The 12817-nt window shown below is 56.7% G+C and overlaps 1 protein-coding gene across 4 annotated transcripts in view; it reads left to right on the forward strand.

The window, feature by feature from the left end:
* IGSF21 (immunoglobin superfamily member 21) overlaps positions 1-12817 on the forward strand; it is a 272330-nt gene that overhangs the window by 23566 nt on the left and 235947 nt on the right. The window contains exon 1 of one of the 4 annotated variants that reach the window (XM_067722126.1): positions 3753-4181. The exons of 1 other annotated variant lie outside the window; for it this stretch is intronic. In XM_067722126.1, the coding sequence (XP_067578227.1) occupies positions 4112-4181 (70 nt within the window). In that variant the 5' untranslated portion in view covers positions 3753-4111. Of the gene's footprint in view, positions 1-3752; positions 4182-5942; positions 5968-9503; positions 9528-12817 lie in introns of those variants that run through there. 2 more of the 4 variants (XM_067722142.1, XM_067722145.1) reach the window with 2 other exon arrangements.

The raw sequence follows: 12817 nt of genomic DNA on the forward strand, positions 1-12817 counted from the left end.
CCAGAGGACTGCATGAGTGAGTGTGTGAGTGTGTGTGTGTGTGTGTGTGTGTGTGTGAGAGAGAGGGAGAGAGGGAGAATGCGTGGCTCTCTGGGGCAGAGCCTGGGGAAAGCCCACACTAGGTTCCTGTCCTCAGAATACAACATTCCTCTACCTTTGTCACTTTGGGTAATTCTTTTCACTTCTCTTAGACTCAGTTTACTTATCTATAAATTGGGCTTAGATAAAGCTGCCACAGGGGGCTCTTATGAGAATTAAATGAGATGAGAGAGGTGGAGCACACTGGGCTTATGAAAATTTTGTTTTTAACTCATTTCCCATTGAAATACTGGCTTCCAGGGCATGTGTGTGCCTGTGTGTATCTTGGCCTGGAAGGGTATTTAAGACCTCTGGCTCTGCACTTTTTGTGGGTTTAAATCTGGCCCTATTACTGTGTTGTACTGGGCAAGTTGCTTAGCCTCTCTCTGCCTCTGTTTTCTCATCTGTAAAATAGAAATAACGGTAATACTCGCACCATACACTATTGTGAAGATTCAGTGATTCTATTCACATTTTGTATTTGATCAGTGCCTGGCATAGGAGAAGCGCTTTCACAAAGGCTTACTACTCTTAGCATCATTATCCAACCCCATAGGAGGTCCTACTCCAACCAACAGAACCCATCCCTTTGGAAGCCAGGCTGTGGGAGGGAATACTATGCCATACCCTTTCCCTCTCTTGGGAATAAACAAACTAGAGGTCACAGAGGACCCCAGGGCCCCTTTGACCTCTGGGGTTGTTCCCTAGGGTGAGGAGAAGAGAAATTTGCTTTGTGCTATAGTGCCCTCTGTTGGGAGATCCTAGCTCAGCACCATGGACAGAGGGAGGCTGCGGGCAGACAGCCACACCTCCAGCCATCAGCCACGGGGAGGTCCAGGGCTCCCACGCAGCCGGTGCCCCAGGAAGAGGCATGTCCCGCCGTGACTCATGGGTCTCAGTGCCAGGACTGCAGAGTGGATGCCCTGCTGCTGGCGGTTGATACATTAGGAGACAGGCGCAGAGTGACGTTAAGCAAATCAAAAGCCTGTGGCTGCCCTGAGTGACTTTTCCCTTGTCTAGGTCACCCTGTGCCCTCTGCTAACCATGCCTCTCAATGCTGCGTATATACCTTTCTCTGAAGCAAGAGAATAGCCTCCAAAGCTGTGTTTTGTGAAACAGGAGCTGGAGGAGTGTATGTCCCCAGGAGAGGGTGTGCAGAGGCAGCAGTATTACTAAGAACAATTACCATATGGTAATAAACATGCACTTTGCAGCTGAGCCCCTTTGGGGAAACCAGTGTGCACCTGGGCAGGATTGTCCTCTCTTGGAACATGTGATCTAGGGGGCTGTTTATTCTCTGCAAAGGTTCACGGCCACAGGATGCATGCTAGCACCTGCCAGGTGCCAGCCTTGTGCTAGGAGCTGAGGGATGGAGTGGATACCACAAAGTGCCCTACTCTCATTCATTCATTCATTCTCCCAACAATTATTTATTGAGGGCCTACTATGTGTCAGGCACTGGCTAGGAGGACCAATAATTATAACACGGGGTGATATTAAAAGAGAGATTCGTAAGTCTTGGGGTGAAGGAGGGTTAACTGAGGTCTCCAATGCCCCACCCCATTCCCCAGCCCAATCCTTGGCCCTAGGAAGAAGCCTCTTCTCGATATCAGGTCTCCTTTCCTCCTTTCCGGCCTCTTGCCAGGTGTCATTCGCAGCTGGCATAATGGAGGTGACTGACGGTTGCCTTTCCGGTGCTCCCCGCAGGGGTCCCTTTCCCAGCTGGCGGTGTGGACCCAGACTAGGAGGAAGTGTCACCAAGAAAGGCCCTGGAATCCTACCTGATCCCTGGCTCTCCTGGGTAACAGCTGGGCTACAGTGAGTACAGACAGTAAGCCTCACATATGCAGGATTTCACCTGGCGAACTGTTACCTGTCAACCTGCCTGGCTGCACTCTGATTTGCAGCTGGGCTTACAGAGCAGGAACGCCCGTACGGGGGTGCCTGGCATTGACCTGAGGAGCTCAGACCAACACGAGGGTCTTCCCAGCTGGAGGCTGCTTCCCAGGAGGGAAGGCCCTGGCACAGAGGGCTTAGCACCTGCGATGCATTTGGATTCTGTCAGCTTTGTTCTGGGCCGGAGGTGGGGAGGGGGAGGGGCAGAGAAGAGGCAGTCAGGGACTGTGTCCCATGGCACGGCTGGGGCAGCCCAGAAAGAAGGTGAGGGGGAGAGGTGACCTCAAGCTGACCCTCAGCAGCTTGGAGAAGGGTGGACCTAGGTGGGTGGGGGTAAGAGGGAGCAAAGAACAGCCAGGCGAAGGGAGAAGAAAGGGTCTAAGACTCCAGCGTTCAAGCCGTATCCAGCCTAATCAACTTCAGCCAATTAGTCTGATTCAAAAAAAAAAAAAAAAACCACAAACCAAGTAGGGACAAACTGTAATCAAACACCCATTTATAAGGGTTTATTAGGATCATTATTATTATTTTACTGAGAGGATCGTTCTAAAGCCTGTCAGGTGAATGTGTGCTTTCAGATCTTCAGAAATGCAAATCGCTCCTTCCCTGGGGTGGGCGGGCATGAGCTGCAGCAGAGCAGCCCCGGGAGGTGATGTGGTGAGGCTCGGAGAGGGCATTTGGCGGGACCAGCTCCCTGCCATGGGGCATCTCTGCGCAAGGCTGACCAAGAGACAGCCTAGCAGCCACCCACTGCCCACTCCATTCCCCACACCCCTTCAAAGGGCTGCTGGAGATGGAACTGGCTTTGTACCCACTGTCCATTTAGGTAAACAGAGTGACAGCCTGACGCAGCAACCTGACATAGATAGAGAAGCTGGGGATTCTCCTTAGAATGCCATGGAGTGAAATTCCGTGCTCTGAACTTCCCCATCTAACGTCACCCCTGACCACTCCCAGGGCTGGAGTACCTCTCCCCTCCCAGGGCTCACAGCCAGACCTGAGGCTCAATGGTTGGTGTGTGTGTGCGCGCGCGTGTGTGTGTGTCGGTGGGAGGATAATGATAAGACACAAGTCCCAAACCCCAATCCTCAGGCCCAGGGAGAAGAGGAATCGGGTCTGCCCAAAGGGTGAAACACGCAGCTCCTTACCCATTTCTGCCTGGGTCCAGGAATGTGGCTATTCTTGGAAGAAAGAACAAAACATATCCCATTTCCATGTGTGCCTGGGGGAGGGCAGCCATAATTTGGAAGTTTCAGAACACCGATGCCCCTAATCCTTAATAGGGGGTAAGACCACTGCTCCCGTGCCACACCCTGCCTGTTTGGCTCCACGGATGGCCTCGCTTTCAAGGGGGAGGCTGCCTCCCTCCACCAGGCTGGGGGTCGGCGCGCAGGCGAGGGTGTCCCAGGGACGGGATTAGGTGAAGCGGGATCAGATGGAGCTTGGCCTGGAGGGCAGGGGTGCTCGGTCAGCTGGGGGAGGGTTACCGAGCTACGGGCTGCAAGCGAGTTGTGAGTGAGGAGGGGAACCTGGGGGGAAGAGGGGCGGGGGAGGGGGAGGGGTGGAAGATCGCTAGGAGGGGGAGGGGGACGGGAGGTGGGAGGCTCTCCTTCTCCCTGCAATAAATCGGCTTAGCGGACGAGAACCGAACAGCGCAGAAAGGATTAAAGAAAAGTCTGTATAATACAGCCGAGAGAGCGGCGAGTGGAGGGCGGGGAGAGGGGGAGGGACGGAGGGAGGGCGAGGGGAGGGGCGCTCGCGCAGCCGGGAGAGGCGAGCGCGAGGCGGAGAGAGCGCGATTCGGCTCCAAACTCCGGCGCTGCCGCCGATCCGACTCCGGGCTTCGGTGGACACCGCGCGGAGCCGAGGATCCGGGAGCTGCGGCGCGCCCGGAGGTCGCCCCGAGCGCGAGGGTCGCGGCGCCCGGCAGAGGCCGAGCATAGTCTAGCCCGGCTCCCGGGCGGCCCGGCCGCGACGGCATGGGGGCGCCCCCGCGGCGCCCCGTGCTGCCCGCCACTGGCTCGGCCAGCGGCCGGAGGCAGGAGCGCGCCTGAGCCCATGGCTAGGGGCCCCGCCGCCGCCGCCGCCGCCGCCGCCGCCGCCGCCGCCTCGCCGCCGCCGCCAGCTGCCGGGCACCATGCGAACCGCCCCGAGCCTCCGCGGCTGCGCCTGCCTGCTGCTCCCAGCGATCCTGGACCTGGCGCGCGGTGAGTGAGCGGGCGCGGGCCGGAGCCTGGCTGGGGATGCGCGCGGGGGCGGGCAGCTGGCGGCGGGCGCGGGCCAGGGTCGCTCCTGAGAGGCTCCGGGTCCGAGCCCCGCTCCCGGCGTGGGGGTCTGCAGAGGTGATCTGCTTGACGAGGGAGGGAGGATGTCTCCTTTGAAGAGAGCGCTCGTGGGTCTGTGCCAGGGTGTGCGTGTGCGCGTGTGTATGAGCGTGTGTCTTTGTTGCGCCTCAGTGTGAGGGTGTCCGGGAGGGAGCTGTGTGTGGAGAGGCTGCCGGAGTGCATTTGGAGATGTGAGTGTGTGTGATGGTGTGTGAGCGAGTGAGTGTCTGGAGGGGTGTTTGAGTGTCCATGTCAGTTACACAGAGGTGTGTGTGTGAGAAAGCGTGTGAGCCAGTGTGTGGGGGTGTGAGCGGGTGCCAGCTACTCGGTGAGGGTGTGAAGTGTGTGAGCTTGTGTCATCGCATGTGTGAGCGTGTTACAGGGTGGATGAGTGTGTGAGGTGCGGCGTTGCACGCGTGTCCCAAGTGTATGGGTCCCTTTAGGGATGTGTGACAGGGAGTGGCTGTATTTCTTTTGGGGGGGGCACGGGGCGTGTGTGCATAGGAGGTGGGAGTGTGACACTTGAGCAGGAGTGTACGTCTCTGGGATGTGTGGAGGTGCAGGCATGCGGGGGTTGTGTTGCTTCGTGGGCCAGGAGTGTGTGTGCGTGCAGTGGAGTGTGTGGTTCTAGTGTGGAGGGAGGCATGGACGCGTCCGGGGGCTGAGAAGGTCTGAGCAGCGGTGTGTGTGCGTCCCGCATGGACTTGGTCCCGGCTGGGCTGGACCCATTGGAAGGAGGTCCCTAGAGAGAGTGATTGGTGCCTCCGCAGCTCCAGGGTCCAGGGTTCGCCGAAGCCTCGATGCTTCCAGCCCGGCGCCGCCGCCTGGTGGGTCTTAAGTGGCGCGGCAGTCCAACCTGGCGACCCCGGCACCTTTCGGGCAGCGAGCCAACACATTCGCTACGAGCTGGGCGGGAGGGAGGCTGGACCGGCGAAGAGCCGTGGGCGCGGAGACTAGAGGGTGCGCGTCCGCGATTACCCCCTAAGCCTGGTACCAAACCTGGATGCCCAGAACCAGCCCGTCTGGAGTTACATCCTGGCTCTGCCGCGGAGGCGGAGGAGGATGCGGCGTGCCAAAACGTAGCCATTGTGACCAGTAGGGTCTCAGTCCCTAGCCCAACTGGGTGATGAAGGTGGGGGAACCATCTCTGTCCTCTGCCGTGTGTGTGCCTTGCCCCACCGGGAGGTGCTTAGCCAAACTCTGAGAGAGTGCCTTCCGGGAAGGGGTGTCCCCCCTAAAATAACCACACCCCGTCTACCCCGAGGTCCTTGAAGAGTGCTTGGTCTGTTGATGGGAGAAGCTGCAGAATTCGAGCCTGAATGGTGGTCCTGCTGGCAGAGAGCGGGGAGGGGTTGGTGTAAAGCAGAAGTAATGCAAGCCCTGTACTTTGTCCCCTTACCCTTGGAACAACAGACCTTCCAAAGTGATGAAAATCTCCCCCCAACTTTGGGGTGACGGCTCCCTCCCTCGGATGCCTCTAGAGGGAAAGGTTATATGGGGGCGGGGAGGGGGTGGTGTCCCGGTTCCAGCGCAACGGAGAGGGCACTGGGCTTTGTTGAAAGGCACCTGGCGCCCTCACCTGGACATTGAAGGGAGCGGGGATGGCTGCGGGGAGGAGGGGAGCACCCCTTTCCCCCGGAATGCGCGGAACCAGAGAGACGCGGCAGGGGTGAGGATGGCGACTGATGGGAAAGGCTTTGGTGGGAAACCCCGCTCCGTCAGGACCCCACCCTGCAATTTTCCCCAGAACCCGCAAGCAGCGTTCTTCGGGTTGCGGGGCTGCGGAGAGCTGAGCCGGCGTCTTGGCGCCTCCACTCCCCTGGCCCGCCTCTGCAACTGGCTGGAGGCTGGGGGATCTGGCGCCGGGGGTGAGCGCCTCTGGGCCGGGGGCAGCCGGCATGGCCTCTGAGCTCCGCTGCTCAGGGTGAGGGAAGAGCGCTGATCCTGATCGCAGATGGGAAACTTTCCGAGCGTGGGGCGCGCGCAGGGGTCCTGGGCAGCCGGGGAGCCCTCCCTTCCCTGCAGAGATGAGAGTGCTCGAGAGTAGGATCCCTCCTTACCCGCTCCACATCCGTGCCCACGAAGGGGTGGGAGCACGAGAAGGGTCTGTACGAGATGCAACAGGCCGGCTTGCCGGGGGAGGGCGCCCTTCCTGGACGTGACCGAGAGCCGTGCACCTGGCACTTGGCTGTGCCGGACCCCCTGCCAGGGGCTGCTTCGGAGGGCGGGGAGGGTAGAGTCCAGGGCAGGCATTCAGAAACACGCCTGCCCAGTGGGGGCAATGGCGGTCACTACTAGGGAGAGGCACGGGCAGTGCGCCCTCGCCGGTTCTGTTCCTGTGGGCCGCAGAGCCAAGGGGCTCACCTTTGTGGAGGGGTGGGTCTGTGCACTGGGAGGAGAGAGCAGTCGGCTGCACACAGGACTGGCTGGGCTGGAAGTTCCTGCCCCTGCTTCCACTCCCCAGTATCTTGACTCTCCAAGAGGAGAAACCCGCTTGGTTTTTAACTCCTCAGTTCCCATTTTACCTGGTCTGGGCACTACTGGGAAGGCAGTGATGCACTCGTGCCTGGGCGGTGGCCTGGGAGAGAGAGGGCACCGGGCCCTGGGGGCGCGGGGAAGAGAGTGGTTCATGGACCTGCCTCTTTGGGCCGTGGCGAAGTCTCCGCGAAGGCTAGCAGTGGGCAGGCCGAGTTAGGACGCGCCAAAGGCCCCAGCCACAGGCCCTTCCAGTTCTCTCTCGGCAGCCGCGTGTCAACGGGTGGGTGGGATGCGGGGGCGGACTCGGATGAGCCGAGGAAGCCGCAGCACCGAGACTGCAGGGGAGCTGTGCATGCACAAGCTGGCGTGAGGACTTTACGTACTTATGCTCCCTCACCATCTCCACCCGACGCCGGGGGCGCGGGGCGGGGCTCAGGCCCCCGCCCGGCTCGCTCTCAGCCCCTGGCGGGGAACTTAAGGGCCCTGCCGGGGCCAGGCTGCTCCGTCCCTGCTCCCCTTGCCGCCCCGACCCCAGCTCCCCTTGCCGCCCCGACCCCAACCTGGCCCCTCCGCCAGCAATAAACCCCACTCCCTTCCCACCCAAGGTGCAAACTGGAGTTTTTCCTGAGAGGTTGAATTAGTTTTTGTTTTTTAAGTTCAGGGGATGTTAGAGCTGAAAGCGACCTCCAAGATCTCTTACTTCATTGGTTCTGAAACTTCTAATTTTTACCAGGAGAACCCTTTTAGTGTAGGAACTGATTACCACCCCCTAAACCTGTTGCCTTGGACAAGATGATAGGCACAAAAGGACAGCTGCCCTGGTGGAAGCGGGTACTGAGACCCGGCATCGAACGGTCTTTCCGCAGCTCTCCCCTTAAACAATCTAACATTGCTCCTCTCCTTGTATCATAGCCGGGTTTTTGTTTTTTTTTTTCAATAGCCAGTATTACACGGATCAGCTGCAGTGTGGCCAGCACGTGCTAACTGCTGCACAGTCCTCGCCCATTGCAAGATCGGTTTAAGCTCTTCTTTTCACAGATTAGGAAACGGAGGCCCAGAGTTTTAAGATTTGTTAATGGCATGAGTACTGGAGCCTTCCGAGTCCCGACCGGTCCAGCGCCAGGCTCCCTCTTCCCTTCCAGTGTTCCTTGGACAGGGCGTGTGGGCAAGGGCTGGCAAGGTACCAGTGATGCCTTAGATTGGCCTGGCTACCCCAGCTTTTCAGAACATCTGTCTCACCCAGACCGGAACCTTGCTACAGTTGGAGGGAGGGGTGGTGGGGGAGGGGCGGTGGAAGGCGATTAAGTGACGCGCTGGGGTTTCTGGGTTATAGCAGTGGTGACTTCAAAGCCGGAGACCAAAGAGCCAAACAAAGAGGAGGCTGGTTAGTTCTGTTAACTGGGTTTCCTGGGATCCATGGAGGCGTCTAACCTGGCTTGCCACCCAGTCCACCTCCGCTCCATCCCCGGGCCCCTTGAAATTCATTTATTTAGCCCTGACTGAGCTCCCACTCTGTGCCAGCACGGTGCCATGCGCCTTGTTCTTCTTGTCTTGTTTAATAACCACCCTGAGAGTTAAAGTGATTTTCCAGGTGGGGAAGCTGAGGCTCAGAGAGGTTAAATGACTTGTCCACGGCCGCCCAGTCAGTAAGTGGCAAGCTGAGATTCAGACCCAGGACTGTCTCTTTCCCTCTGTGCTCTGCTGTCTCCTGGTGAGAAGGGGTCTCAGTCGCTTCCTCGGCTCCAGCCACACAGACAGTTGTTGTGTGTCCAATGCCCAGTCCGGATGCCTTACTCTTTCCCAAATCCCAGTGAGATAAAATTGTCCAGTATGTTCATCTGCACAGATGGGAGACGGGGTGTCCCTGAAAGCCCTCATCATCATCAAGAGAATGAATGGGCATCTGTTGTGGGCAGAGCACATCTGAAAAGAGAAAGACCTATGACGGTGACCGTCATTCCAGTGGGGCGAGGGGTCGGGCATGTACCCATAAAGATGAATGAAAATCCAGGTGGAAATTTGTTGATACCTGCTAGATGCCAAGTGGATTGATGTCCCCTACAGGAGGTTCTCGGGGGAAGAGTGATTATTTGGGGGGTATAAAGGGAATGCTTCAGAGAGGAGGGAGAACTTGAGCTAGACCTTGAAGCAAAGGGAGAACATTAATAAGCCCAGGGCTAATGCGCCAGGGAGGGAAACGCGTGGGAGCAGAGAACTGGAGGTAGGACTGTGTGTGGTGGGACCAGCTCAACTCAAGGCTGTCTTTCTTGAGTCTAGCTGAAGATTGAGAGGAAGAAGAGTGACATTACAGAGAGTTCCCATTTATCACGCACCTGTTAGACGTGCTTTATGCATTAAATGCTCTAAACAGTCCATGAGGCGGTGTCATTAGCCATGTTTTGCAGGTGAGGACAAGAGGCCCAAGATACCTCTCTCTTTCTCTCCCTCCCCCCTTCCTTCCTTTCTTTTCTTTCTTAAATAATGAATGAGGCTCAGAACCTTTTTTAAGTGGAAGAACCAGGAGTTTCAAACCCAGGTCTGAAGGAATCCAAAGACACGACTGCTCCTGGAGGAGAGGAGAAAGGATTTATTTTTTCTTCGCTGGAAGGAGGAATGCAGCGGCTTCTACCACATGCAAGAGGGTGCAAAGCGTCCCCGCTTTAAATGAGAAATGTCAGTGGAGGTGAAACGTGGGACATTGATTCCTAAGAGGCGTCTGTCTTCAGGATGAAGTTCCTGGGAAGGAACCAGGTGGGTGAGATCCTGGAACCCACCTTTACACTTGCAGTGAGGTCCGGTGGCAGAGGGGGCTCGTGATCCCCGAGACCTATTGGTCAAGAGTCCATGGATGGAGCAAATAAATACAGTATGTACGTAGCTAGAGGTTTAGAGAGTAGCAGCCCGAAGGAGCAGGAAAGGACATTGTGACACCCAGGAAAGGAATCTGGCATTTAGCGTGTCCACCAGCCATTCCTACTTCTCCCGGCAACACGTCAGATTTGCCCTGGGGAATTATTCGCCACCGTACTAACTGCACTCCATCTTGGTAGGTTGGCACAGTCAGCTGTCATCCCCAAGATGAGCCCATCTGACAGTCTCCCTGGAAGCTGAATATTGAACAGAGGAAGACAGAGAACTACTGGAAAGTCCCCCTTATCAATGGGGACCCCCAAGACGCTGTGCTTTTCTGGTTTCCCCAGGGCTAATAATGATGGGACCTTCCTCCCAGGGTGTTGACAGGATGGAACGAATCATGACGTACAAAGCTCTTTGCTTAATCCTGTGGGCTCAGATGACTGTTAGCAGTATTAACCATGGCTACGTCAGAGCTGCGCTAGCTCAAGCCGCGTGGGTCCTCCCAATACCAGGCCCAGTTTGTCCTTGGGTTCCATGAATTCCCCCTAATGTTCCGCCAGTTACTGTTTTTGGCTTGAGTCGTCTGGAGTTGATTTCTGCCTCTTATAGAGAAGGACTCCACTTGATACCCTCCCTCGGCATGACGAGCCTTAGAGTTGCTGATTACCGCTCTTGGTAACTCCTGGAGGACGGTTCACGGCCTGCTGCCTGGGAGTGACTGATTCCCCCGCCTGCTCCCTGGCTTTCCCTGGAGGCTCGACGCATTGTCCCCCATCCACACCCACACTGGGGGCAGTCAAAACCCAAGACCCGAGTTGTTTCTCCCAGTGACATTCGGGGGTAGAACCAGTCTCACTGGGACCCTCCCATCCCCCACCCTAGTAGACTAGAAGCTGCATGAAGCTGGGGACCCCGTCTGGTTCTGCTCTTCCCCACAAAACACATGGCGGATGCTCACCCACAACCGCTCACGGTGGGTTGTTTGGATGAATAGAGCATCTTTGGCCTTTAGACATGTGCGTCCTGGTGCTGGGGTACGTGGAGAGGTGTTGGGTGTGTGGCTTTCTACAGTAAAGTGTACGCAAAGGCTTATGACGTGTGACATTTAGGCTGGATTCACAGGTGAACTTCCTGTTGGTAAATTTCTGCTCCTGGAACTACATTCTGTCTTTCTTGAAGACTCTCAGATAATCAAGGTGATGCCTACTCTGACTCCAGACCTCCTAACTCTCTACCTGCTGGTGGTACTTGAGCGTGGACGAGATGCTTCCATGCCCATCCTTCCATTTAGTTCTCACATCAGACGTGAAAGGGAAACTGAGCCTCAGGGAGATGGAAAGATGGTGGTAGGAAGTGGCTGGACTGGAATCTGGATTTTGTCGCTGCACGCTCAGCCTTCCTTCCCGCCCCAACCCATTGCGCTGTTTCATTCACACACACCCCTAGGCTTTTGGAATGAGACAGGTCAGCTCCCCATGAGCTCACAGGCCAGTAAACTGACCAGAAAGCTTGCCCTGTGAGCTGAGTGCTGGTGTAGCCATTTTGCTGATGTGACCTCCTCCCTCCTCCACGGCTGTCCAGATGGGTGTTGTATCCCCAGTCCACAGGGGAGGTTGCTGCTGCAGTCACACGGCCTGGGGACCGGAGCCGCCACCTCTCTGCCCCGCAGACTTGGCCTCTGCTCAGAGGTTTCTGGCCTTAGCCTCATGTCCTCCACCTCCTCCCCCACGTCTGCCCTTTCCTGGCTCAGAGAGCAGACATCTGCCCTCAGCCAGCACAGCCCCTGACTCCCCATACATCTCCCTCCAAGTCTCTGCTCACCCACTTCTTGCCCCCCACAACACCCCTACCCCTGCTCACTCAGGTGTCCCCTGTGAGTGCTGCCAGCAGCACTTTGGTAACGTGCTGTTGAAACAACCCTCCTCTGGGGCTGGAAATGGTCATCGGTTGGTCTCCCCATTGAACAGAGAGCTCTTGAGGGCAGGCATCCCTGCACCACTGGCTCTGGCACAAGGCCTGGCTCTGAGCAAATCTTCAAGATGTGTTTGTTGAATGACTGACTGACTGATGAATGAATAATGTCTCCCCTGAATCTGGGGTTTGGTCGAGACACTGAGCCCAGGGCCTGTTTCCTGGCCCTGCTCAATCACCTCTGGAAGTCCTTTCTGGTGTGAGAATGTGTCCATTGTCCAGCTCTGCCCACCATCACTCAAACTGGCATCACGCTGGCGTCTGGGGGATGAGCCAACAGTAGAAGGTGGAGGGAAGACTAAAGGGCTTCCTGTTCCTTCTGGGTTCTCCTTGTTTGGTGATGGGTGCAGGGTTTGGGGAAGGAGGGAAGGAAGGAAGAAAGGAGGGGGAGGAAGGAAGGAAGGAAGGAAGGAAGGAAGGAAGGAAGGAAGGAAGGAAGGAGGGGGCAACTATTATGTGCTAAGTCTCGTGCTAGCCATGTTCCCACAAAGTCATATTAAAGCCTCCCAGAAACCCCCGTTTGGGAGATAACAGTCTCCCCATTTTACAGATGAGGAATGAGGCTTAGAGAGAGCGTGTGATTTGCCTAAAGTCCCACTGCTGGTGAGGGACAGACCTGGATTCACAACCGGGCATCGATTTACACATCTCTCCCCAGCTCTGAGTTTACCTTATTGGTGGCTTGAAATTGACCAGGGCAGGAGTATTTATACCATGGAATGAGCAAACACTGCAGATCAGAGCTCTCCCCAGCCCAGAGCTAGCTGTTAAACATTTACCAGCACGCCGCTGGGCCTGCCCATCCTTCCTCGCTCACTGTCTCTGTGGAAGAGCCACTCGGTGGTAATTAACATACTTTGGTTTTTATGTGAATTGGGTTCAAAGCCTAGCCCGGCCACTTCCTAGCAGAGTATATACTTGGGCAAGTCACTACCTCTCTGAGTCATGGTTTCCCCGTCTTTTGAAACTAGAGGGTGTTGTGGCGATAAATGAGATGGATACATGAAAGCCCCTGGCACGCAGCTTGCCCTCAGTCTCGACCCCTCCCTTCCTCCTGACCCTCAGGATGGGCTCAGCTGGCCATGGGGTCCCCCTGAGAGGCTCAGTAAGCTCGCACTTTCTTCTCCCTCCCCTGGAAGCTGACTTTGGAGTCAAGGCAAGGGATCCAGTCACTTGTGTTAATTGAGCAGCTGCGCCAACCTCATTCTGGATTG

This window comes from Pseudorca crassidens, chromosome 2 (genome assembly GCF_039906515.1).
Source record: "Pseudorca crassidens isolate mPseCra1 chromosome 2, mPseCra1.hap1, whole genome shotgun sequence".
NCBI classification, from domain to species: domain Eukaryota; kingdom Metazoa; phylum Chordata; class Mammalia; order Artiodactyla; family Delphinidae; genus Pseudorca; species Pseudorca crassidens.